Consider the following 23828-nt stretch of genomic DNA (forward strand, 5'->3'; position numbering starts at 1 on the left):
GCCGCTATATGCTTCCCCGGTGGTCAGGGTCTGCACCGACGGCCTTCAGTCCGCCCAATTTGAGATCGCCAGGGGGACTAGACAAGGCTGTCTCTTTTCACCTGGGATAGTCGCAGTAGCTATTGAACCCCTGGCCGACATGATTCGCCAGAGACACACCCACAGAGGCGTGACTCTCACAGGTGCACCAGAGATCATTTCACTTTATGCAGATGATGCACTGATCTATATCCGCACCCCTGAGGAGAACCTGGCACCAATCATACATGATGTCCTCCTCTTTGGCTGACTATCCGGGCTTAAGGTTAACTGTTCAAAGTCTGCACTATTACCTCCCAGACACCACTAAGGCACCACAAGACCGCCTTGGGTTCGTTTGGTCCCTGCTAGAGATCAAATAACTGGGGTGGTTGTTACGCACCACCAGACTGCACTATATGACTGCAATTATGGGAGCTAACTATCGTCACTTGAGCAGAAGTTGAGAGACTTGTCTAAATTATCGATCACAGTGGCTGGACGTGTTGCACTCCTCAAAATTGTGGTGCACCCAGGTTCTGCTTTGGACGGGGACCAAATTTTTCAAGCACCTGGGGATCAACATAACGGACAAGATCTGGGAATTCATGTGCGCTCATACTCATGAGGTGTCCTTCAATTCAAGATTCCGCCTAATTCAATTATAGTCTTACATAGGTACCACTATAGACACTATAACCTGCTAGATTGCATTGAATGTCGAGGGAGCGTTCCTCTGATTGCCCAAGATGCAACACTGACAATGCAGAGTACATTCACATGCTTTGGTCCTATCCTAGAATTGCTGCCTTTTGGATGGGAGTTTGTGATGCGGTGTCACTGATGTCCGACTACTGTTGAGCCTAACCCTATGTCTCGTTTATTTCATGAGTTTCCTCACCTCTGCCGTTGATACAGGAAGCTGGCAGGATTTCGCATGTTATTAGCAACACGTTGTGTGCTGTTACTTTGGTTGCACCCAGCAATCTCCACTGTAGACCAATGGCTCCATGCTCTTACCTGGGCCTCAGACATGGAAGAACGCTGGTCTGCTCTACACCCGTTGACCAGAAGACCAACCAACATTTGGTCCCCTTTTCATTCTTACCTGCATTTACTGACAACTGATGGCGCTGTCGATCCCGCCCCATCCTCTGAACTGTAATATTAAAGGTTCTGCTGTCGCCCGGCCCTTATCCTGTGGTGTGTACTGTGCATGATATCCGTATCTGACCCTGCGTGGTCACACTGTCGAAACTAAGTTGCTAAATATTGCTTGTTTGTCCGTGTTGTAAAGTCAAGCAAGTTAAATAAAGGTTTTTAAAAAAAATATTGAAAACGTGGGAGTAGAAAGAAAGTTACAAAATGTTTTCAGGAAAGGATAGGAACATTAGGATGGACAAGTGATAACAGTGGAGGAGGGCAAGGTTATGTGTGGAGAAACCGGTATGTTTTGATGGTCTTTCTGAAAGTGGCGAGAGGATGCAGTGTATATGTGGAGAGGAAGGGAGTTCCATGACCTGGGAGCTCTCCGGGGTAAATGCTTGTGTTTGTGTGCATGTGAGTTTGCAGAGGGGAACGTGTAGACTATGTTGGCTGGCTTGTCTGGTGTTTGTGTGGGTGATGGGTTTGAGTTTGTCATGAAGGTAAGATGGAGTTTTAAGGTGGATGTCTTTAAATACAAGGCAGAGTTCTTTGAAGGCAGTTCATCTGGGGTATGTGGAGCTAGTGGAGCTGGGCAAAAGCTGGGGCAATGTGTGTGCAAGTTTGGGTAGGTGGAGGATGAGTCTGGCTGCTGCATTTTGTTTGGCTTGCAGTGGGTTGTTGGGGAGTCCAGTAAAGAGAGTATTTCCATAGTCCAACTTAGAGAGAACCAGTGCTTGGACTGTCGTGTGGAGGTCATAAGGGGGAACGATATGTCGGACTTTGCGTAGTAGGTCCACTTTCAATCCATTTAAAGTTCCTACCCATAATGACCAAAGTAACCCACAGCTAGGTATATGGGAATTGTCAATGTACATTATAAACACATATGGCAGAGGAATGAATTATGGCTGTGCTCAATGAGCTGTCTAACATTATTTCAATCGAGTTATGCAAATACTTTCAAATTGTGTGCGCTTTGGCTAGAATGCATCTTTGATTAAAACCCAAGAGGTCACATAGAGGTTGCCAATCGAAGTACTTATATACTGAAGATAGAGGATAAGTTTTGGTTACAATGTATTTTTGAATAAAACCCATTGCTGACAAGTTGCTAAACCAGTTTGCAAATTCCTGTTCTCCCCACTTCTCCAACCCAAATCAGCATTGTCAAGCAGCATATTTGTTTTGCATTTAATGATATAGTGCAGCCCTGGATGAAAAACACGTGCGTTGCTACACAATCCAAATAAAAAAATTAAATAAATAGTGAAAAATAATCACACAAAAAAAAAACATGAAACAAAGGACAAGTTGACCCAATAAATAAAGGAATGAACAGTGAACCCCACGTCGGTCTACACCATATTATAATGAGACTTTCAAAAGATTACAAACTTTACCATTTATTTCCCAAAATGGATTTCCCAAAATGGCTCAAATGTTGCTAAACTTTGTGGTATTTTTAGTATCATGGTTTAAAGTTAAATATAACCAACTAGTGTACAGGCCATGTACACGGGCCAAAGTGCAGGATTTCATTAACACAGTAGGACCACTATATATCCTAAGCCTACAGCTCCCTCTAGCTTTGACAACAGGCAAAGCTATCCAAATTGGACCACTGCATTTCCTAAGGCAACAGCTCCCTCTAGCACAGCATTCTGTGTGTTAGCGCAGCATCTACTGCGCATGACGGCATCAGACAAACATACATCTGCCCTTTTATATTATTACTAGTGTACAGGGGCCAAAGTGCAGGTTTTCATCGACACAGTAGGACCACTAGCAATCCTAAGTCTCCAGCTCCCTCCAGCTTTGGCAACAGGCAAAGCTATGCAAATTGGCATGGTCTCTATGTATCCTAAGCCAACAATTCCCTCCAACGATGACAACAGGTGAACCTACTGCATCAGACAAACATACACCTGGCCTTTTATTATATTGTAAGATAGAAAGGTTAAGGTGTGTAAATCCATATTCCATCTACCATATGTTTTCAAAAATATATTTTGCTGGTATCTATTTTCCTTTCACATTTTATCATATTAAAAAAAACAATAGTTGAACTTAAAAAGAAAATACAAATTGAATTGCTTTGAACTTGAAGTCCTTTGTATACTAGGACTATCTGACCACCTCAGTGTTTAGAAGAAAGTCTGATCTACTGTTGTACAAAGAGGTGATGAGAAAAACTTGAAAACAAAGTGACCATCCTATAAAGAAAAATGTGGTTATAGTTGCAATGTCAGTTAAGCTTGTGCACTCCTACTAGTGGACACTTGGCATGATTTCAATGAAACAATCCACCAATATGTACGTATCTTAATTGGCAAAGTAGTTTTAATACTTATGCTCAAATTTCCAATCTAGATGTGATGGGATTAGTCCAGGAAGCGTTAGGAAGCTTGCCACTCACTATTGAACTGTGTCACTTATTTGGAAGGTGAAAACTAGCTGCAAAGATTGTGATTATTTAGTCAAACAAACAATAGAGTTAGAAGCAAAGAATGTTCAAACCGCTCACCTTCCCATCATAGCGCTTGACATGGAACTGATCAAGGCCCAAATCTGTGAAAGAAGAGATATTTAACATTGTATTAGTACTATAAAAAAGGACTAGCTTTCTTATTTTGCCTCATGTATGGAGAACCCAAAAGAAAATCCATCAACATATTGTTCAGCGCAGTACAGTCATGGGGTTATTATGAAAGGTAAGGTATTCGTTAACCTAAAGACTTATTGACTTAATCCACATCCTAACATTAACCAAAATAAAATAGGCACCATATATAGCAAACACAAGAGACATTAAAAATTTAGAATGAAAGACATCTTGTAAGGTCCTAGAGGAGTCCAGCCAGGGGCATTCCAGTTAAGGGCGGTATAGTGAAGCGTGAAGACCAGCCACTGACCAGTCTATGCATATGAACCTTTGCTTAGCCTTCCTAACTGCTGCACCTGTGAGTACCAGTAACTTACTAATTAATGTAGTCTCTCCACACTGCAGTAATTTCCTATAATGCATTCACTCCTGCTGCTCCTCCTACTCACCTCTCCCTATGCTTTTTCCAGTCACAATACAACTTCCTCCTTTCTGATCATAGAACCCACATCTCAAAACTCCCACTACTCCATCTCTCTTTCACCTACTGACAAACTGCTGAGGAGCTAACAATACCACTTCCAACACCGATCCACCTTTTCGATCATCTTCTGAGACTCGTCTTCTCTACTCGTATCAACTGAACATTTCACTCTGGAATGCTCAGTCTGTATGAAACAAAACCTCCTTTATAACCAACCACTTTCACGGCAGCTCTTCTTCTCTCAATGATCTTGCTATCACAGAAACCTGGATGTCTCCATCTGACACTTCCACTCTGGTGGCCCTACACAACTCCAAACTAACCTTCATTCGCTCTGCTCATATGACTGGCAGAGGTGGGGGTATCTGATACCTACTCTCTTCCAACCTGCACGCCTCCCAAATCTCCTTTCACATCCTCTCCTACTTCTTGAATTTACCAACTCTACTATTCCTCAACCTCACTCAGTTCACATGATCTCCATCCTTCGCCCTCCTGGTTCCACTAACCATTCTTTGAATAACTTGGGCAACTCCTTGATTCCCTTGCTATTAAACATCATCTCATTCTCTTAGGTGACTAACCTTCGCTCTCCAACTACTTCTCAGATATCTGAACTTTAGTCTTTTCTTAGTGGCCACGCTCTCCATTCAATCTATATCCGACCTACCCACACCAGGAGTAATTCTTTGGATCTCTTTTCGTTTCCACCTCTTTCAGCAACTAATACTGCTGTCACACCATCTCTTATCCCATCACGCCATTGTTTCCACCACCATCAACTTTGCACCATCTGACCTCTCCTCACAACTTGCGTCACCTAGAACCAAAATGAAATTGAAACTTTCGGCCTTTCCTCCCCTTCTGACCTACAGTTCGCACTCTCCTCCCCATCACACATGATACCCCCTCCTCTTCCACTAGCACTGCCATCTCCAGCTTCCAATCCCTGGTATGACTTCTCCTCTCACGTTGCACTACTAACTTTCACCCCCAAAATCTCTGCATCCTCAACCATGGGCCACCCCGATTCATACCCTCTGCGCACAGACATGGATGAGCTGCTGTGCAAATGGAGGCGTACCCACTCGCATGAGGACCTGCAACTCTACCTCTCTTCCCTGTACTCGGTCGGGTCCTCTTGATAGGGTGAAAAGGAAATTCTACCTCCCTCTCATGGACTCATTCCAACCATCTTTGCTGACTACAGAGCACCCCAAACTCGCTCCAAACGCCTCTTAAACCGGAGAATATCAACTCCACTCTCACAGCTAATGACCTAGCTGAATAATTTGCTGCAAAAATGTACACATTTAGAGACTGTTTCCTGACCTTCCTCACACTCCATATTCCCACATTATACACTCTGCCTACTCTACCATCATCCTTGATCACCCATTTTAGTCACACTAATCCTGAATAAGTCCCATCACTACTGATGAAGGCTAACGCTTCTTGTTCCCCATCAGACCCTCTTGCTCCTCAGCTAGACAAGCCTATTGCCCCTTTAGAGGCCTCTCACCACGCTGAACACCTGTCCTTCGATTGCTTGCTTTCCCTCTACTTCCAAAGGGGCCACAGTCATCCTTCTCCAGAAAAAGTTAACTTTTCGCCCTTTGTCTCTCCTTCCGTACGACTGTAAAGTGCTGGGAAGGGTTGTGTTCAACAATCTTACCAATTTAGACATCCACAACCTTCAAGACCCCCTACAGTTTTCCTCTCCAGTCACTCCACAGAAACTGCTTTCATCACCAGTGCTAAGCACTACAACCTATCCTCCATTATAATTCTCCTTCACCTGTCCGCTGCCTTAAACAGGGTCGATCACTCTAATCCCCTTAATATTCTTTCTTCTTGGGATTCTCGATTGAGTCCTTGCCTGGATTGAATCCTACCTTGCAAATTCTCCGTCCCCTGGAGCAACACCAGCTCCCAACTCTAACTGTTTGTATTTCATAAGGCTCTGGTCTTGGGCCTCTCCTCTTTACACTTAACACCTCTACTCTTGGGGCACTAATATCCTTAGGGGGGTCTTGTACCAACTCTTTACGGATGACACCCAAATCATCTTCTCTTTTACTGAACTCTCCTCTGATCTCCCCAACGGCATTTCCAACAGTTACTGCCATTAAATATTGGATGGCTTTGCACTCTCTGATGCTAAACTTTACCAAAACAGCGATGCTGCTTTTCCCTGCCAAATACTCCACTCTTCCGCTGCCTATCCAGTTCCACTACTCTTCCTCATCTAGAAACATCAGTGTAATATATGACCCTTCTCACATAGCAGCTAACCTCAACCTCCTCAATATTCTGAAAATCAGGCACATCCTTCCATTCAACACCGCAAAGCATCTCTTAATCACTCTGGTCTTCGCTAACCTGGACTCTGCCAGCACCCTCTTTTGTCTCCCCAACTATTTCTGTCTGCTTGACAAGATAGTTAATTGTGCTTCCACGACTCTGAACTCCCTCACTTCACAACTACCTCCTCATACGGTCACCAGGCTGGATGGCTGACTATCCAAAACAGGCCCAGAATTAAATTTCTTCTACTGGATCACAAATCTATCCACGGTGGGGCAATGCCCCAACTATCCTTCTCCAACTCGACAAGATTCTCAATCTCTACTCTGGATCCTCGACTACCTTTGTTGCACCTTGTCCTACCTGTGCTTCCTCTTGCGTCTGCCCTTTCTCTCTTCATGCTCCAATTGCATGGAATTCTCTTCCACCAGATATCTCAGGAACAGGCCACATGGATTTGTTCAAAAACAAACTAAAAGCTTAATCATCCCCCCACCACCCTCTGAGTTACTCTCTTAATCTACCCCTCATCTGCCTTCTAGCTAACATGTTTCCCTTGCAATTAACCTGCCTATGGTCCATCACTTTCTCTGCATTTACTCTGGGACTTCATCCATCATAGTAAACATCACCAACCAAGCTGGCACTACCGCCTACCTGTGCTTAAAAAAGTCAAATGTTGGTTGTCCTTATCCATGTATACCCACTCATGTATTGTCCCTGGTGACTGTTCCTTTTACTCCCCTCCACAACCTGGTCATTAAGTCAAACTCAGCCCATTGTAAGAAGCTCACTGCTTCCAGTCAAATCTGATTTTTCATCTATTGTACGTTCTTTTGTGATCAAAAGAGTATTGTTCCTCCCCGTGAGTAAATAAATAACAAATAAATGAATGTCCGCCTCCCTAATTACGCATCTACTATCGGCGGCAAGAATGACGCTAGCACATCGATGGAAGACGAAGGAGGGACAGACTGCGCCATGGTGGTGGGTCAAGATCTGGGGGGTATGGCTATGGAGAAAGTAACTGCCTTAAAGACAGGGAAACACCTGAAATTCTTGTCCATTTGGTCCCCCTTTCAGGACTTTGTGGGAGAAAGGGAAGCCCTATACTACAAGCCACAGGCTCTTCAAAACTTTCATGTCTGTTAACGACCAGGAACACAAGGGAAGCAAGTCTCCCACACGGATAAAACCAGAGGAAGTATGAAAAGACTCTGGGACTTCATAAGAAAGGGTCGGAGTGGGGTGGTGGGGGTAAAAGACCTAGAATAAAAGGGTAAAACTTGGGGATACAGTGACAGACAGCTAAGTTATAAAATATCCTCATTTTGCTATGCGTTATATTACTATGTTTTTCTTGTTTGCAAAAGATCTGTACCTCCGATTGAAAAAGAAAACTGTTAAAAAAAAAAAACATGAATGTGCTCATTATATTTATAAGGGTGCTGTTCTTTCTGGAATAGGCAAAACACTGAAACTCGTAGATTACTTGTGGGTTCTGAAACTGCTCCTTATACAGCTCGCCTGTTTCAAGAACTGTAGACTATAGATACCAACAAGCATCCGAAAACTCACAACATTTAGAAGAGCGAGAGCTCCATACAACCCAGGTACATGTGATATATTGGCCTGGATTTATGGCTGGATGATGACCGCTGTTCAGAGGGAGTAGTAGCTCTCCCATTCCTTGAAGAGCCTGCATCTAACACCGAGTAAGACCCCTCCTTCAGCCAGCAAAATAGGCAATGTTTTCTGTCCTTGAGAGTTTTTTGAGAGAAGCCCTGACAGATGTCGCATTCTTCCGACAAGTGATTCGGGTATTGTCAGTATATACAGCCCACATGCTCGTCACCCTCACACATTTTTTAGGCCGCACAGATGGACTGTTTTTTCGAAAATCATATTTTCTGAGTTGAAAGATGATTTCTCTGTGAAGAGAAGAACTCGAGGAATCCTACCAGCTATGAAGATGGTTGAAATCTGAGGGGAAGTTGCTGAGGCAGAGCTATACACTCGACGTCTTATTGGTGGGGACAAAAGCACCCACAACAATGTGGGTGGGACACTTAAGGTGTCAAAAGTTTTCCATAGGAAAAGTACTAAATTATAAGTAACCAGGGATTCCCAGCCGGACGACGGGGAATATTCACAGCTATGAAAGATCCAATGCTGAAGAATGTCTGTTACTTCAATGATTACACCCAATACACTTACCCAAAAAGGTTCTAACAACGGGAGAAGACTAGGGCAGCTGAAGAAAGGAGGCATTGGGCACATAGCATCTAAGGGATTTGCCTTAGATTATACCTGATAATATTGATGGAAATATTTCAGCAACAGTATTTTAAAGACACAGATTTCACCTGCCTCGCTGCAGCTTGCTCATCCAAAATTGGCATGCCTAAAATCAGTTTAACATGTATTCCTAGCTACACCTGATTGATGGCAAAAGATAAAAGACTGAAAAACCTATTTCGACACTGTACACCATTCAAAACTAAGTTTGGAAAAGGACTATCAGTTGATGCATAAAGGGAAGTTATTCGATACCGTTAACATAGAATTTGTCAAGCTTTTATACCAAAGGAGATAGTTTGTGAACTGGGAGGGAACGCCACTAGCCATCATAAGAAAGTCCATTTGGTAATACTACCTCAAACCTAATCTGTCCCAATTTAGTGAATCCTTTCAAAAAGCATGCAAGTTATCAGAAGTGGTTCTATTTCTATTTTCAAATAAAGTTGGTATGAAAAACAAATGCCCCCAAACCGGAACATTCACAGTGTCAATGCCTACTGTGTGCGCCATCCGCAATCCCTCCCACCACCCGGACAAATAATTTGAGTCTTGGAACACCGGCTACGGCTACACAATTTAAAACTTAAGCAAACATGTTCTAAATGCAACTGAGTCATGTTGCAGTAGTTTTAAGCTCCTTCAATTCTACACTTCGCTGCCTGTATGGATTACGCCATCACCTCAATAGGTCTGCTTCAGTCATTATTCAGAGTTATCCAGATCTCTGGCATACCTATGTTGCAAGCAGAGTTTGTAGTGGAATTGACCTAAAGGAATAATCTTACTCCCAGCATGCTTGAAATCTCCAAGATTACTTCGAAAATGTTATAAGTGTAATGATGGTCTAAGCTTAGTTTCATGTACAAACTGAAAACACTCAATTCAATGTGCAATGTTCAATTGAGGCTGCCCACTAGCAGGCAAAGCTGCCGACTGTGCAAGTATTTCTACTTGCATATTTTTTTTTCAAACAGCAGGAAGCCTCAAAGCTGCGCCTATGGGCGAGTCCCATATTGCTTGGAAAATTGCACCTCCTCAGCAGTACAATATTGGTTCACATTTCTAGAATGTAGCCTACAGCTAAATTTCACATGCTGCTGGGACACATACAGCTTTAGCGACATTTTACTTTCTGGTTTAGTAAAACAAAAACACAAACAAAAAAAAAAGTACAAGCTACAAACCATTTCAATTTGCTTCAGTAAGGAGAAAGACATTCTCAGTCTTGCACTTGCACTATAGAACAATCCTACTTTTTTAAAGTAATGCTTGCACATCGTTCCATCAGGAGGTATAAAAATGAACTATTGATGTCTATCTCCCATATAACCCATGACCATAAAAACGTACCAGTTGCACCACAGCTTCAAACTTATTTTTTCTATTTTTTTTTTGAAAATTTTATTTTAAATCAAGGCAGGTTGACAAGCATACATCAAATAGTAGCAAAGACGTGTTAACCCCTAGCCCCTTCCCTCGGGCCCGTCCCCCCTCCCTCCACTCCCCTGCCAGGCCTCCACTCTCCGTGCCCTCCTCTCCGCAGCCCCACAGTTTATGTGTCCCCTTCGGGTTCCTCCCGGGCTCCCAGGGTCCATCGGGCATTGATAGGCTTATAGGTCAGGGCGGGAAATCGCTGGTCATATTCCAGTACCGGGCCCCAAATGTTCTGGAACCGGTGAAGGACCCCGGCCTTTGCCGCCGTCACCTTTTCCGCCATCAGTATGTCCCATAGTTTTGTCCACCAATGAGCTAAGCAGGGGCCGTCCGGGGACTTCCAGTGGCGGGCCAGCACCGATTTCCCGGCTAAAAGGCATTGGGTCAACAGTTTCGCCCTATTCCCGAAGCGTGGGTAGATCGCCGGGACTGGGACCCCCAGCAGAACGGGGCCTGGCTCCAGTGGAATCGCTGCCCCTGTGTAATTGTCCCCAGGCATTGCCTCCAAAATCGCTGGATTTTCGGGCACGCCCACCTCATGTGGAAAAAGGAGCCTGGGTGGCCACATCCTCTCCAGCAGGAGGGGTCCACCCTGGGATTAATGTGATGGAGCCTAAGAGGGGGGGAAGTACCACCTCTGCATGATCTTATATGCACATTCCCTATTGGGGACACAGGAGGACGAGGAGTGTGCTCGGGTCCAAATGTCTACCCATGTTTGGTCTTCTATCGGGTGCCCCAGGTCGGCCTCCCACTGGGCCATGCAGCGGGTTCTCTCAACCAGGAAATCGCCCAAAAAGCGTCTGTAAAAGGTAGATATCCTACCTCGAGATGGGGGGTCCTTGAGGGATAGTTCCAGTGAAGTCGGGGCGCGTGTTGCTGCTTGTAGGATTTGGGGCTGTGAGCACCAGTGGCGCAGCTGTATGTAGGTAAATCTGTCCTTTTCCTGAAGTTGGAACTTCTCCTTGCATCGTTCGAACGTGAATGGCGCGTTCCCCTCGTATATCTGCTCCAGGGTCTCAAGGCCTCCCTTTATCCAGCGTTGAAAATTGCGCGGGTTTGATCCGGGTGAGAAAGCTGGATTGTGGAAAATCGGCGATTGCGGCTTCAGGCCTCTTGGGACGCCCTTCCGTTTTAGTGCCCAGTCCCAGACACTCAGGGTGTGTTTGGTTGCCCGCAGGAGGTCTCCCCAATGTGTCCTGAAGGGGGCCGGGATGTGTGGCAGGAATCGCAGGGGTAGGGGCAGCCGTGACTGTTCCAGTTCTACCCATCTGGGGCGGTTTGTAAGTGTTTGCCATGCGTGAACGTGTGCCAATTGGGCCGCCACTCTGTAGGCCTGTAAGTCCGGGACTCCGAACCCTCCCATTTTGGAGGCCCCCAGTGGAGTTTTGTAAGGAATTCTAGGTTTTTTACCCCTCCATATGAACTTCACCATTTTCTTCTGCAGGTCTCGAAGGGCTGGTGCAGGGATTGCCACTGGGAGGGAGGAGCAGGCATAGAGAAACCTCGGTGGAAGGTTCATTTTGCAGGCTGTTATTTGCCCCATTAAGGAGATCTCCTGTGTCGTCCAACGTCTCAGCTCTTCCTCCAGTTCTTTAAATAGCCAGGGAAAGTTGGTCTGGTACGTTTCTTTTGGGTCTGCCGGGATGTAGACCCCCAAGTAGGGGATGGCTCTGTTTTCCCACTTGATCGGGCTTATCTTGGTCAGTGTCTCCCGCTCCTCCGGGGCGAGGCCAATGCTCAAGGCTGTCGATTTAGCGAAGTTAACTGAAAAGCCGGATACCTCACCGTAGCTGCTTATTTCTGCCAGGGCATCCTTCAGGGAGGAGCGGGGTTCTGAGATCGTTAACAGGACATCGTCAGCATATAAGGCGATTTTGTGTTGGGAGGGGCCGACCTGCAGGCCTGTGATCTGGGTGTTTTGTCTTATTTTCTGGGCAAAGGGCTCCATGGTAAGTGCAAAAAGCAGAGGTGATAATGGGCAGCCCTGCCTCGTACCACAGGACAGCGAGATCGGGGCCGAGATGGATCCGTTGGTCCTCAGAAATGTTTTGGGTCCTTTGTAGTTGGCCAGGATCATTGTCTGAAAAGCTGTTCCAAAGCCAAAGGCCCCCAGGGTGCGTTTCATGAATAGCCAGTCCACCTTGTCAAATGCCTTGGTGGCATCTAGTGCCATCAATACTAGTTTTTGGGATTTTCGGGTGGCGATGACCACCAAGTTTAGAGTTCTCCGGATATTGTCCCCTGCCGACCGATTTAGGATGAAGCCTGCTTGGTCTGGTTGGATTATCTCCGGTAGGATGCGACCCAGACGATTCACAAGGACTTTGGAATATAGGTTTGCATCTATTTTCAATAGTGCTATTGGTCTGTAGGAGGCTAGGTCTCTCAGGTCTTTCCCTGGCTTGGGTAGAAGAACAGTGGTTGATTCCTGCATCGAGGGGGTTACTGAGACAGAATCTCTGAAGGAGTTGTAGAGAGTTACTAAGGGGGGAGGGGGTTAGCTGGTGCTTAAATAATTTGTACTACCTTATTGAGAATCCATCTGGGCCTGGGGCCCGTGTCTTGAGCGATTTGATGGCTTCCTCAACCTCTTCTTCTGTGATCAGTGCCTCCAGAGATTCCCTTGCCGAGGTGGAGTGTTGGGGCAGTGGTGCACTCTGCAGGTATTCCTTCTGTTTGAGCCGGTCTCGTGGAGTAGCCGTCATGACCTGCGTTAAGTTGGCTACCGCCAGTTGTTGTTTATTAGATTGTGAATGTTGGACAGGTCCCTGGGGGTCGCGCAGGCCGGAGATGGTGTTAGTTTGTTTTATTTTGGCCAGTTTGGCTACCAAGAATTTGTTTGCCTTATTATTCTTTGCGTAGTAGGATTGTTTGGCCTTGGCCATTAATTGTGCGGTCTGTTCCGCGTAGTGGGCCTCCAGCTTCTTTCTGGCCATGCGTAGGGCTTGCTGCGTTTTGGGGGACCAACCTTTTTCTTTGTGGATCTCCTCTGCCGCTTTCAGTTCTTCCTCCAAGGTTATCCTGGTCTGCCGCCTGTTCCGATGATAGGCTGCTCCCTGTGCAATCAGGATGCCTCTGATCACTGCCTTCATGGCGTCCCAGTTATTCGCTGGGGAGGTATCAGAAGCTGGGTTTTCTTCAAGAAAATTCTTGATCGCCTTTGCGATTCTGTCTCTCACCGACATGTCATTGAGGATCGGGTCATATAATGACCATTTACGGGGAGCGTTAGGGGTGGGGTTCTGGGCCCGGATCTCCATGATCACTGGAGCGTGGTCAGATAGAATTCTTGAACCAATAGACACTTCTTTGACGAAGGCGAGAGTTTGTGGGGACGCCAGGAAGAGGTCGATCCGTGAAAAGGTTCGGTGGACGTAGGAGTGAAAAGAGTAGTCTATTTCAGTAGGGTGTAGGACCGGCCATGAGTCCACTACTTCCAGGGATCTGAATAGGTGTAGGAGGCTCAGAGCCTGGGTGAAGTTGTTCGGGGTCGGAGGGTGCAACTTATCTCTTATCGGGTCAGGTACTCCGTCAATGTCCCCTCCTATTATCACCTGGCCTTCTATGAAGCGTGAAAGAGACGTGCTCAAGGAGTCGTAAAAGTTCAATTGGCCAGAGTTAGGTGCATATACGGAGACAAAGGTATATAAGTCACCAAGGAGGAGGCATTTGACTGCTATGAACCGGCCTACTGGGCATGTTTTAGTGTCCAGGATTTGAGGGTGTAGGTCTCTCCTGAAGAGGATTGCAGTGCCTCCTTTTTTAGACTCTCCCGAGGCGAAGAAGTGGAGTGGGTACATCCGGAAGCGGAGACGCCCAAAGTCTGCTCGTAGCAGGTGGGTCTCCTGTAACATGGCCACCGCGGCCTCCTCATCTTGGAGTTTTTGGAGGATATTCTTCTGTTTGGCGGGAGAGTTCAGCCCTTTCCTGACATTGAGGGAGAGGAGTCTTAGGTTTTGGTGGTCTGGGGCGAGATTCCCCCCCATTGACTGGATTGGGGGGGGAAGGGTCGTTGGCACCTGGGTCAACCGCCATCACTTGTGAGAGATAAGAAGGGGTCAACCTGCACTTGGGATTTTAACACGAGCTCCCAACGGGGGGCCGTAACTTTAACCAGAGGGTGGGCCGACATTGTGTGAGTGGCCCCACCCTTGGCCAACGGGGCCAACAAGCAATACAGTACTGTGAATTTCCAAGGACTCACGAGTTGGAACGTCTCTTGGACGGGCATGAGCCGTGGATATTGCCCGCCGCCGCAGTTAATGGCGCATGTTCCTTACCCCGAAGATGACGGTTCCTTGCGGGGCAGGATCAAGCGGTTGATGAGAAAGGTGTGGTGAGTGCCTATATCTTCAGTTATCTCTTCCAGTTGTTCCGCTGCACCTTTGACCATGATGGCCGCCTTGGCTTCGGGAGGGGGGCCGGGTCTGGGTCTCCAGTTGGCTCTGAGTTTGGTGAGGCAGATTCTCTAGGTGAGGTTGGGTGCATGATTTTATTTGCATCTTCCAGGTGACGGATACGTCGCATCACGTCTTTGAATGAGAACTGCAAGGCCGTTGGAAATAGCCATCGGCAACGCACCTTTTGGTCTTGGAGAAAGAGTGGCAGGGATCGGAGCGCCCTTCTTTTCTGGAGGGTGAGCATTGAGAGATCTTGATAAATTTGGAGCAGAGAGCCCTGGAAAGAGAGTTTGTCCTCAGTACGGCTGATCGCCGAGATGGCCTCCTTAGTAGAGAAGAAATGGACCCTGGTGATGACATCTGGGGGGAGATCCAAGTCTATTCCCTGGTGTGGGCGCAGTCTATGGGTGCGGTCTAATACGAGGTGGGCTTCATCGAGATCTGGGAGCAAGGACCGAAAGAAGTCTGACGTATTCCGCCAGGTTTTTGTCGGGTACAGAGGAGGGAATTCCTCGGATCCGGAGGTTGTTCCGACGGGCCCTGTTTTCGAGGTCCTCTTGTTTATACTCTAGGATCTCATATTTATCTTGTAGGGCTCTGATTGAGCGCTGCACCTCCTCTAGTGCGGTCGTATGTTCCAGTGAGCGATCTTCGACCTCGCCCAGCCTCTGCTCCGCCTCAGTCACCCTCTGATCGGTCTGTTCCACTTTGGTGGAGAGTTCTGCTAGGCATGAGCGGAATTCGGACTTGATATCCACCAAAAAAGCCACCAGGTCTCCCTTGGTAGCAAGGGCTTCTTCTCCTCCACGGGGTGTTTGCGAGGTAAGATTGGGAGGGTCCTGTTTCTTACCCTTTTCTGTCATCGAGAACATAGTAGCTATGTCCGAGTTTTTGCCGGCCTTCGTTTGTTTCGTCATGGCGGCTGCGGCAGAGGTCCTGCAGGCAATGAGGTTGGGAAGGGATGTGGGCCGGGGCGCCCCAGGAAACCCACAGGAGGCAGGTCGCGGCGAGGTTGTTGGCTTAGACCGGCCGTTTCGTTATACAGCCAGGGGGATCTTATGTGGGGCGCATGGTTTTAGGGTGCTCCCAGTCCACAGGTGTGGGTCTGCAGCTGAGGTTACCGCCCACTGGAGCGGGGTCCTGGTGTCTTCCGGCGGAGTAGGCTGGTGGGGGAGGCCTGGGTTGTCTGTGTCCAGAGTCTTTGTTTTTTGGTGCCCTGCAGGGCTGCGGCAGGCGGCACTCGCCTTGCCGGCTCCAAGATGCTTATGGACTGTGCACTTGCCGCGGGCTCTGCTGCCGCGCGTCACGCTTGGGCGCCGGGGCTGCTCCCGCCGGCTAGAGCTCTGCTGGCCCCCTCACCGTTATGTTGGATCTGGGTCGAATTGTGCATCCGGCTTCGGGCTGCAGGCTGTACTCGGGCTCTCCTCTGTTTCGAGTCTTGGGTCAGCGTAAGATCTGCCTCCATTTCCTGGCTGCGTCTGAGCTCGTAGGTGCGGCCGCCACCTTGCTTCTTCCGAGGGGAGCAGGGCGTTATGTTTCAGACGACGAGTTCGGGCGTAGAGCTTCCTTGCAAGTTCTTCATCTTCGGGCCGTTTGTGCTCTGGCGGTTCCGCTCCTTATTGCGAATGTCGGCGAGTCATTTCAGCCAAGGGAACGGAATGAATTCTGCTGCGGCAGCGGGCGATTCACGGGCGGCTTCAGCGGAGCGGCCACATCGCTGGCGCTCCAAGCCACGCCCCCACTTATTTTTCTTTTAAAGATCTGTCATTAGTAACGTTCAGTGCGTTGTTTTGTCTCTTACTAGTGGGCAGACCTTCCTAGAATTATTAGTTTGCTGGTCATAGAAAGTAAGTGCCTGAATGACCAGCTAAAAGACATTCCACGAAGATGACCTGTCTTCCATGTTTATGACGAAGTGACAACCGCAGACGGAAGGCTGTAGAAAACGCAGTCCTTTATACTACACCTTAATCAAACAGAAAGTGTCAAAATTAAATGAAAAATAGTTTTTATTGGTGAAATATGACAGTGCTGCCATAGGCTGAAAAGAAACACTGACACCAGAATAAAGTTAAAAGGTTGCCTGAAAATTATCTCAGGATGTCTACGGAAACGTAGTCCTAACAAGCACAATTATATATAAAGTTCAGCAAAAAGAAAGCATTCAGAAAGTTCAGACAGGAAGATCTCCCGCTTAGTGATTTCTTGCAGGATTTTTCGACGTCCTCCCTTTACCAAGTGTCTGAAAAGTCCTCCACTTATAGCGGCTCTACTACCGTAGCCAACTAGGAAACAACATGGTTATCACGCCGAACGCCAAATTGCAACTTCCATTACGAAAGACAAAACTATAACTCAAAGGGACCCAATGCTAAAACAAAAATCTTATTGCATGCGTATGATCAACCCTCCTAAAGGACCAACAGGGAAACACGTGTCGAGGGACTAGCAGAGTGGTATCGCTGTGGAACTCAAGCCATCAGGATTGGCAAACTATGATATTGATGTGAAGTAATAACCAGGTTACTCACCATAGTGACCACCTTCCTCCTAGTCCATAGTTGCCTTTCCTCCATACTTGTGGGACATTCCTCCGTCCTGTGGGACAGGACCGGAGTACTTTGTAAAAGCATCACATTTTTCAAAAATGTGTCCTTCCTCTCTTTTTACGCGGGGTGCCGTACGCAGCCGTAAACCCGCCCTTTTTAGCTCCGCGCAGCGCATCGCCCATCGGTCCTTTTCTAATGCCAGGTCAGAGACCTTTAAGCAATAATAACCTTATTAGAGGGGACGGCGGGCAGGCGTATGGAGGAAAGTGGACTATGGACTAGGAGTAAGGTGGTCACTACGGTGAATAACCTGTTTATACTCCTACGTCCCATCCCCTTTCCTCCATACTTATGGGAGATTCCCAAGCACTCCTCACAGGAACTACAGGTGGATGGAACCCCCTTACTAAAAAAGGTTTTTCAGCACAGCCTGCCCAAACTGAGCATCAGATATGGAGCTCAAGTCCAAGCAGTAATGTTTCCAAAGAGCCGATGGGGAGGCCCAAGTAACCGCTTTCGCAATTGTCTCCCAGGAGACATACTTTTGAAAGGCAACAGCAGCTGCCTTGCCCCGTACCTGATGTGCATGAATCCCTTTTAGGAGCCTGTAGACCCTGAACAGTGCAAGACTCCGTAATACAGGCAGCAAGCCATCTGGAGATAGTCGCTTTGGAGGCCTGTTTGACTTGTGGGTTACCAAAGATCATCAAAAGCTGAGAAGAACTCCTAAGTTCAGAAGTTCTGTCCAGATAGAACTTAAGCGCTCTTCTAATATCCAGGCAATGCAAAACCTGCTCAGCTTCCAAAGCCGGGTTTGGAAAGAAGAAACGGAGCGAGATTGACTGATTTAGATGGAAATCGGAAACCACCTTTGGTAGGAAAGAAGGATTTGCCCTAAGGACAACTCCTTGTGGAAAACTAAGAAGGGATGCTCCACCGACAAAGCTTGGAGCTCACTCACTCGCCTTGCCGAGGTAATGTCGACCAAGAAAGCCACCTTCAACGAAAGGTGCTTAAGATCTACCGTAGCCATTGGTTCGAAAGGCTTATGGCACAAGGCCGTAAAAACCACATTCAGATCCCACGTCAGATGTGGTTTGCGAACAGGAGGGTAAAGACGCATAAGACCCACAAAGTGCCGTTTAATCACTGGGTTTGACAGTGAGAAAGAGCACTGGTCCGTGGACAGGTAGGCGGCCACAGCCGAAAGATAAATCCTGCATGACAGGACATGAATGCCCGACTCTGCAAGATGAGAGACGAAGGACAGCACCGTGTCAATCGTAGCCAACCTGGGGTCCAACTGTTTGGCTAAGCACCAGTGACAGAACCAAAGCCACTTGCTCTTATACTGTGACCTCGTTGAGGGCTTCCTGAATTATTCGCATGTTGTCAGCAGACAGGCTGAGATGTTCTAAAGATCTGAACTCGGGTACCATGCCGCCAAGCTGAATGATTGTGGGGAGGGGTGCCACAGCTGTCGATCTCTCTGGTGAAGCAGATCGGGAACTAGCGGAAGCCTGTTCGGTGCACACACCGACAGATGTTGAAGCTCTGAAAACTAGAACCTGGCCGGCCACCACAGAGCTATAAGCAGAAGAGAACAATTCACTGTGTTCTTCAGCTTGCAAATTGTCCGATGAATCAGAGGCAGAGGTGGGAAAGCATAGGCCCTCATGTTGTGCCATGGAATCTCGAGAGCGTCTCCCAGAGAGGAAGCTCCCAGCCCATTTCTGGATGCATACAGAGGAAGTTTCTTGTTTGCCGATGTCGCGAAGAGGTCCACTTCCGGAGTGTCCCAACACAGGAATATCTGTAAGAGGACCTCCGCTTTCAATTACCAATCGTAGCTGACCATTGTTTGTCGGCTGAGGGCATCTGCCGTTACGTTCAGCTGGCCCTGGATATGTACTGCCACCAGCCAGACACCATGCTGAACCGCCCATTCCCAAATCATAATGGCCAGATCCACAAGAGGAGACTTGGTGCCCCCTGCTTGTTGATGTAAAACATGGACACCACATTGTCCGTGCGGACACAAACCACTTTGTTGGCAATGACTGGCCTGAACGGCTTGAGCGCCAAGAAAATCGCCAGAAGCTCCAGATTTATATAAAGGAACTTGTCTTGTGGCGATCAGAGGTCGGAGACCTGAGGAAGATCCAACGTCGCACCCTACCCATGAAGGGAGGAGTCTGTCGTGATTGTCAACATCGGAGCGGGGTCTTGGAAACCTGCACCCACCTACAGGTTGCTGAGAGATGACCACCACACCAGATCCACTCTCATGAAAGCCGGAATCGCTATTATCTTGGAGTCCGGATCCACAGCCCGACGCCAAGAACCCCGAAGAGCCATTTGCGTCCGCCTCGTCTTGAGTCGAGCAAGGGGAAGAGCCAATACGCATGAGGCCATGAGGCCCAGAAGCCTCTGGAACCACCAGGCTGACATGCTCTCCGACTGCACAAACATCTGACAAGTGGCCAACAGATCCGCCATTTGGTCCCCGGTCAGGTAAACTCTGCAGTCGAACGTGTTCCAACGAAAACCCAGGAAAATCAGGTCCTTAGAAACTGTCATGGAAGATTTTCACCAGTTCATCGACAGCCCAAGGTGAAACAGGAGCTAGAGGAGAGACTGAAGATTGCTCGAGGCTTTCAGCGGACAAGGAATGCGCAGCAGCCAATCGTCCAAATACACATGGATACCCTGTAGCCGAAGATAAGCTGCGATAACCGACATCATCTTCGTAAAGACACGCGGTGACGAGCTGAGGCCAAAAAGGGAGCACTCAGAACTGGAAGTGCTCCTGCCCCACAGAAAACCTTAGGTATCTCCGATGCGGATTCCAGATCAGGATGTGCATATACGCTGAGCCAATCACCCTTCTGTAAAGAGGACTTTATCTAACAGGGCGTGATCATCTTGAATTTCTCTTGGGGTAGATAGAGATTGAACTGGGAGAGGTCTAGGATGGTGCACAGGCCAGACTGGTTGGGTTTGGGCACCGTAAACAACCAGGAATAAAAGCCTCCCGTCGCTCCCCTAGAGGAAAGGGTTCCACCGCCCTGAGATCCAGTAACTTCTGAATCTCGGTTCTGAGGGAGGGTGACGCCGACTGCTGGAAGGGAGGATTGATGGGTGGGGTAGGGGGAAGGGGTAAGCGGAAGCCCGCTCGAGCGACTGACAAGACCCATCGGTCCTCAGTGATGGTCTGCCACGCCTCCCAATGAGACGCAATGCGTTCTCCCACCAGGGTCTTGTGCGAGCGCAGAAAACCCTCATTTTGTTGGCTTGTCAGTGGCAGCACCACCTGACCCTGAGGAGGAGGCTGAGGAGCGGGAGAAAAACCAGCTCCGTTGCTGCCTTCGGCAGGAATTTCCCCAAAGGGGTGTCAACCCAGCGGGATTTCCTGTCTAAAAAAAACTCTGAAACCAGAGGAGGGCCGAGGGTTTGACAAAGATCTCTGTGTACTGAAAGGAGGTTTTTACCAGGACAGACAAGGACTTGGCAGTCTGAGTGCTGTCCTTGGTTTTGGTCAGCTCCACATCAATTGTAGAGTGAAAGAGCTCCTTGCCATCTAAAGGCAAGTCCAAAACCTTATCCTGCACCTCCTTGGAAAACTTGGTGGCGTGCAGCCAAGCCTGACGAGAGGTGTCCACACCGAGCATAAGGCCCCAGGCCGAGGTGTCGACATAATGAGCCGCAGCCTCCAGGAGATCCTGTGCCAAGACCCTGGCGTCCGACAAACCCGCTTTGAAAACTTCCAACTTTTCAGTGGGAATAAACTCCTCATACATCGACAGATCTTTCCACATTTTCATATTCGCCCCCGCTAACACCAGTCCAGCTTTGGCTTGACGCAGCTGCAGAGCTGAGTTAGCGAAAATCTTCCTCCCAAGGGAGTCAAGACGCTTATCCTCTTTGGCCAGAACCTGTGTAGCCGTCATAGAAGAGGATGACGCAGGTCTGGATAGCAAAGTGGCTGGCACCACTACCGTGGAGGAGGGTGGCGGACACGACGCTAAGGCCACCTCTTTCAAAGAATGCAGCCTGTAACGCACGTCAATCTTCTTGTTGACAAACGGTCTAGAGTGTGGCTTCTCCCAAACTTTACGGATTTCGGCCAAAACGTCCTTCTGCAAGAACAAGCCGGTACGCTCCGAAGGAGATAAGGTGAACGCCCCTGAATGCACACCCTCCTGAGGTGCCTCAGGTAATGGAACATCTAACAGACATGTCCAGCACCCGGTCATGAAAAGCTCTGACAGAGCGGGACTGGTCTTCGCTGTCCTAATCGCCCTGTCATCATCCGATAGGTCCGGATCAGGTTCAGTCACAACGGCACCACAATAGCCTTGTCCACTGGGGACAATGGAGGCAGGGGTGGAAGAGATGGGGGGGAGGGGGTGGGGAGACCCTGCCGGTAAAGGCGGCGCCGGTAGAGGCACAGGCACCACAGCCGCGACCATCGGCTCAGGTGGGCAAATCTCCCTGAACAAGCCTCGAAAGTATTCCTTCATGGGGTCAGAACGCATCCGTATTTGAAACCTGCCAAAAAAGACTTCCTCCGCCGACGGTTTAGGTGCGACAGGAGGAGGCCTCATGAGTGGAGTAATTCCAGGGGCGTAAGGGAGAGGGTTGCCAAGAAGGTCCTTTCTTAAATCAAGGGCGCCGATGCCGCAGGAAGCGAGACACTGTGCGTTAGAGGCATCTGAGCGTTCCAGTCATAAACTGGACGAAACGGATGTGCACAAGGAAACCGATGTTCACCTGAACAAGCGCCCCATACACCTAGGGCCAATGGCGTAGTTGTAAGGGATGTATCCAAAATGGCCGCCGTTGTCTTGGGCACGGCCGCCATTTTGTCGGCACCTGAGGAGAACTGCGGCACGTGTGGAAGTGAAGCAGGGGTCCCCACAGGTGGGTCAGGGGGTCTTCATTTTAGCCTTAACACAAGGAACCTCGGCCGAGCCGGTACTGTGTGGCCTAGAATGTTTCTGTGACATCGTAACAGCCAAACTAGCCTTCGAAGGAAGGACCTCGGCACTGCCAGAGACGGAGAGATTACGGTCCAAAACCTCACTCCGTGCCCCCTCAACAGAACTTGAGCCTCTCCAAGAGCGGGAACGATGAGGAACACACCTCACCAAGAAGACCTTAACAGGCCTCTCAGAACTGTTGGTCACCTTAGCCCCTAAATGACGGGCCTCGGACCCTAGTCCGGTAAAAGCCCCTGCACGAGGGGCATCGAACTTTTGTTCGGTGTCAACAACCTCAACCGAGGTCTCAGGGCGTACCCCTTTTACGGGAAGCTCCAACCAAGGAGACCTCGGAGCAAGCTCCGGTACCCGATGCCTGAGTAGAACTGGGCCCACAAACAGCCCCCACAGGAGGGGCCTCGGAATGCAATCCGGTGTAGATAGGCCCCTTACTGATGCCCTCGGAGAAAACTCTGGTAGAATTTTTAGGTCTGGAAGGCAATTCAGGGCAAGCCCCGGTAATAGAGCTTTTGACGCTCCTCCCTGACCGGGAAGACCCCGGAAAGGAGTCCCCCGGCCAGGGTGCCCTAAAAAGTAAAGAACTCACCGGGCGTTTCTTTTTTTCGTCGATGAAAGTTTGAAAATGCGCCGGGGGAGTACGTTGAAACACCTCCTCCCACCGCTTCAAACGACATTGAAGCGCCTGGACCAAAAGGGAGTCGCAATAAAAGCACGAGTCCCACCGGTGGTCCAGACCCAAACACTAAGCAAAGAGGATGGGGATCCCCCTTAGCGAAGCGTCGCTGACAAGAACAACAATTTGGAAAATCTAGCTGAAACGACATAGACGGACTACCACGACCGCTAAGCCAGAGCAAGAGGGGAGGAATTGGAAGGAAAAAATCTTCCGAAGATGCAAGTGCATCCAGTCCCGAGCAAGCAGAGAAAAGAACTGACGGGCGATGCGCTGGGCCAAGCTAAGAAGGGTGGGGTTATGGCCGTGTGATGCACCCCGCGTAAAAAGAGAGGAAGGACACATTTTTGAAAAATGTGATGCTTTTTACAAAGTGCTCCTGTGCCGTCACACAGGACGGGGGAATGTCCCATAAGTATGGAGGAAAGGGGAAGGGACGTAGGAATACATCAATATATCTCACTGTGCTTAGAGAGGCATCAGCTTCACCTCACTGATGATCCCCAACAAGGGTGAAACACGTGTATGGGGTTGCTGGTGGTACTCTCGTTCAGATTGGAATTGCCATTGTATTTCGGTGCTGGACTGCCCCTGGGCAGGACAAAGACTGATATGCAAATGGATATTTCCCATCTGTGAAAGGCACAGTGAGTAAAAGCAGTGGCTGCGAACTCTCAAGTGGTTAATAACCACTGAACAGGTTATCATGTCTGTTCTTGCGAGAGAGGAGAGCCCGCTACCTTTGTAAAACTATTTGTTAAGGAACCTGGGATTGGTAACCCTAGGTCTCCTGGGGGCAACCAGACGTGGTCTCCCTCTCACTGTGCTTAGAGAGGCATCAGCTTCACCTCACTGATGATCCCCAACAAGGGTGAAACACGTGTATGGGGTTGCTGGCGGTACTCTCG

General features: G+C 48.5%; 1 protein-coding gene across 1 annotated transcript in view; it reads right to left on the bottom strand.

The window, feature by feature from the left end:
- Window positions 1–23828, bottom strand: part of MICU1 (mitochondrial calcium uptake 1) — a 970699-nt gene that overhangs the window by 578448 nt on the left and 368423 nt on the right. The window contains 1 exon segment of the mRNA XM_069610522.1: window positions 3689–3732. Within this exon segment, the coding sequence (XP_069466623.1) occupies window positions 3689–3732 (44 nt within the window).

This window comes from Ambystoma mexicanum, chromosome 8 (assembly GCF_040938575.1).
Source record: "Ambystoma mexicanum isolate Mex_15411 chromosome 8, UKY_AmexF1_1, whole genome shotgun sequence".
Taxonomy (NCBI): domain Eukaryota; kingdom Metazoa; phylum Chordata; class Amphibia; order Caudata; family Ambystomatidae; genus Ambystoma; species Ambystoma mexicanum.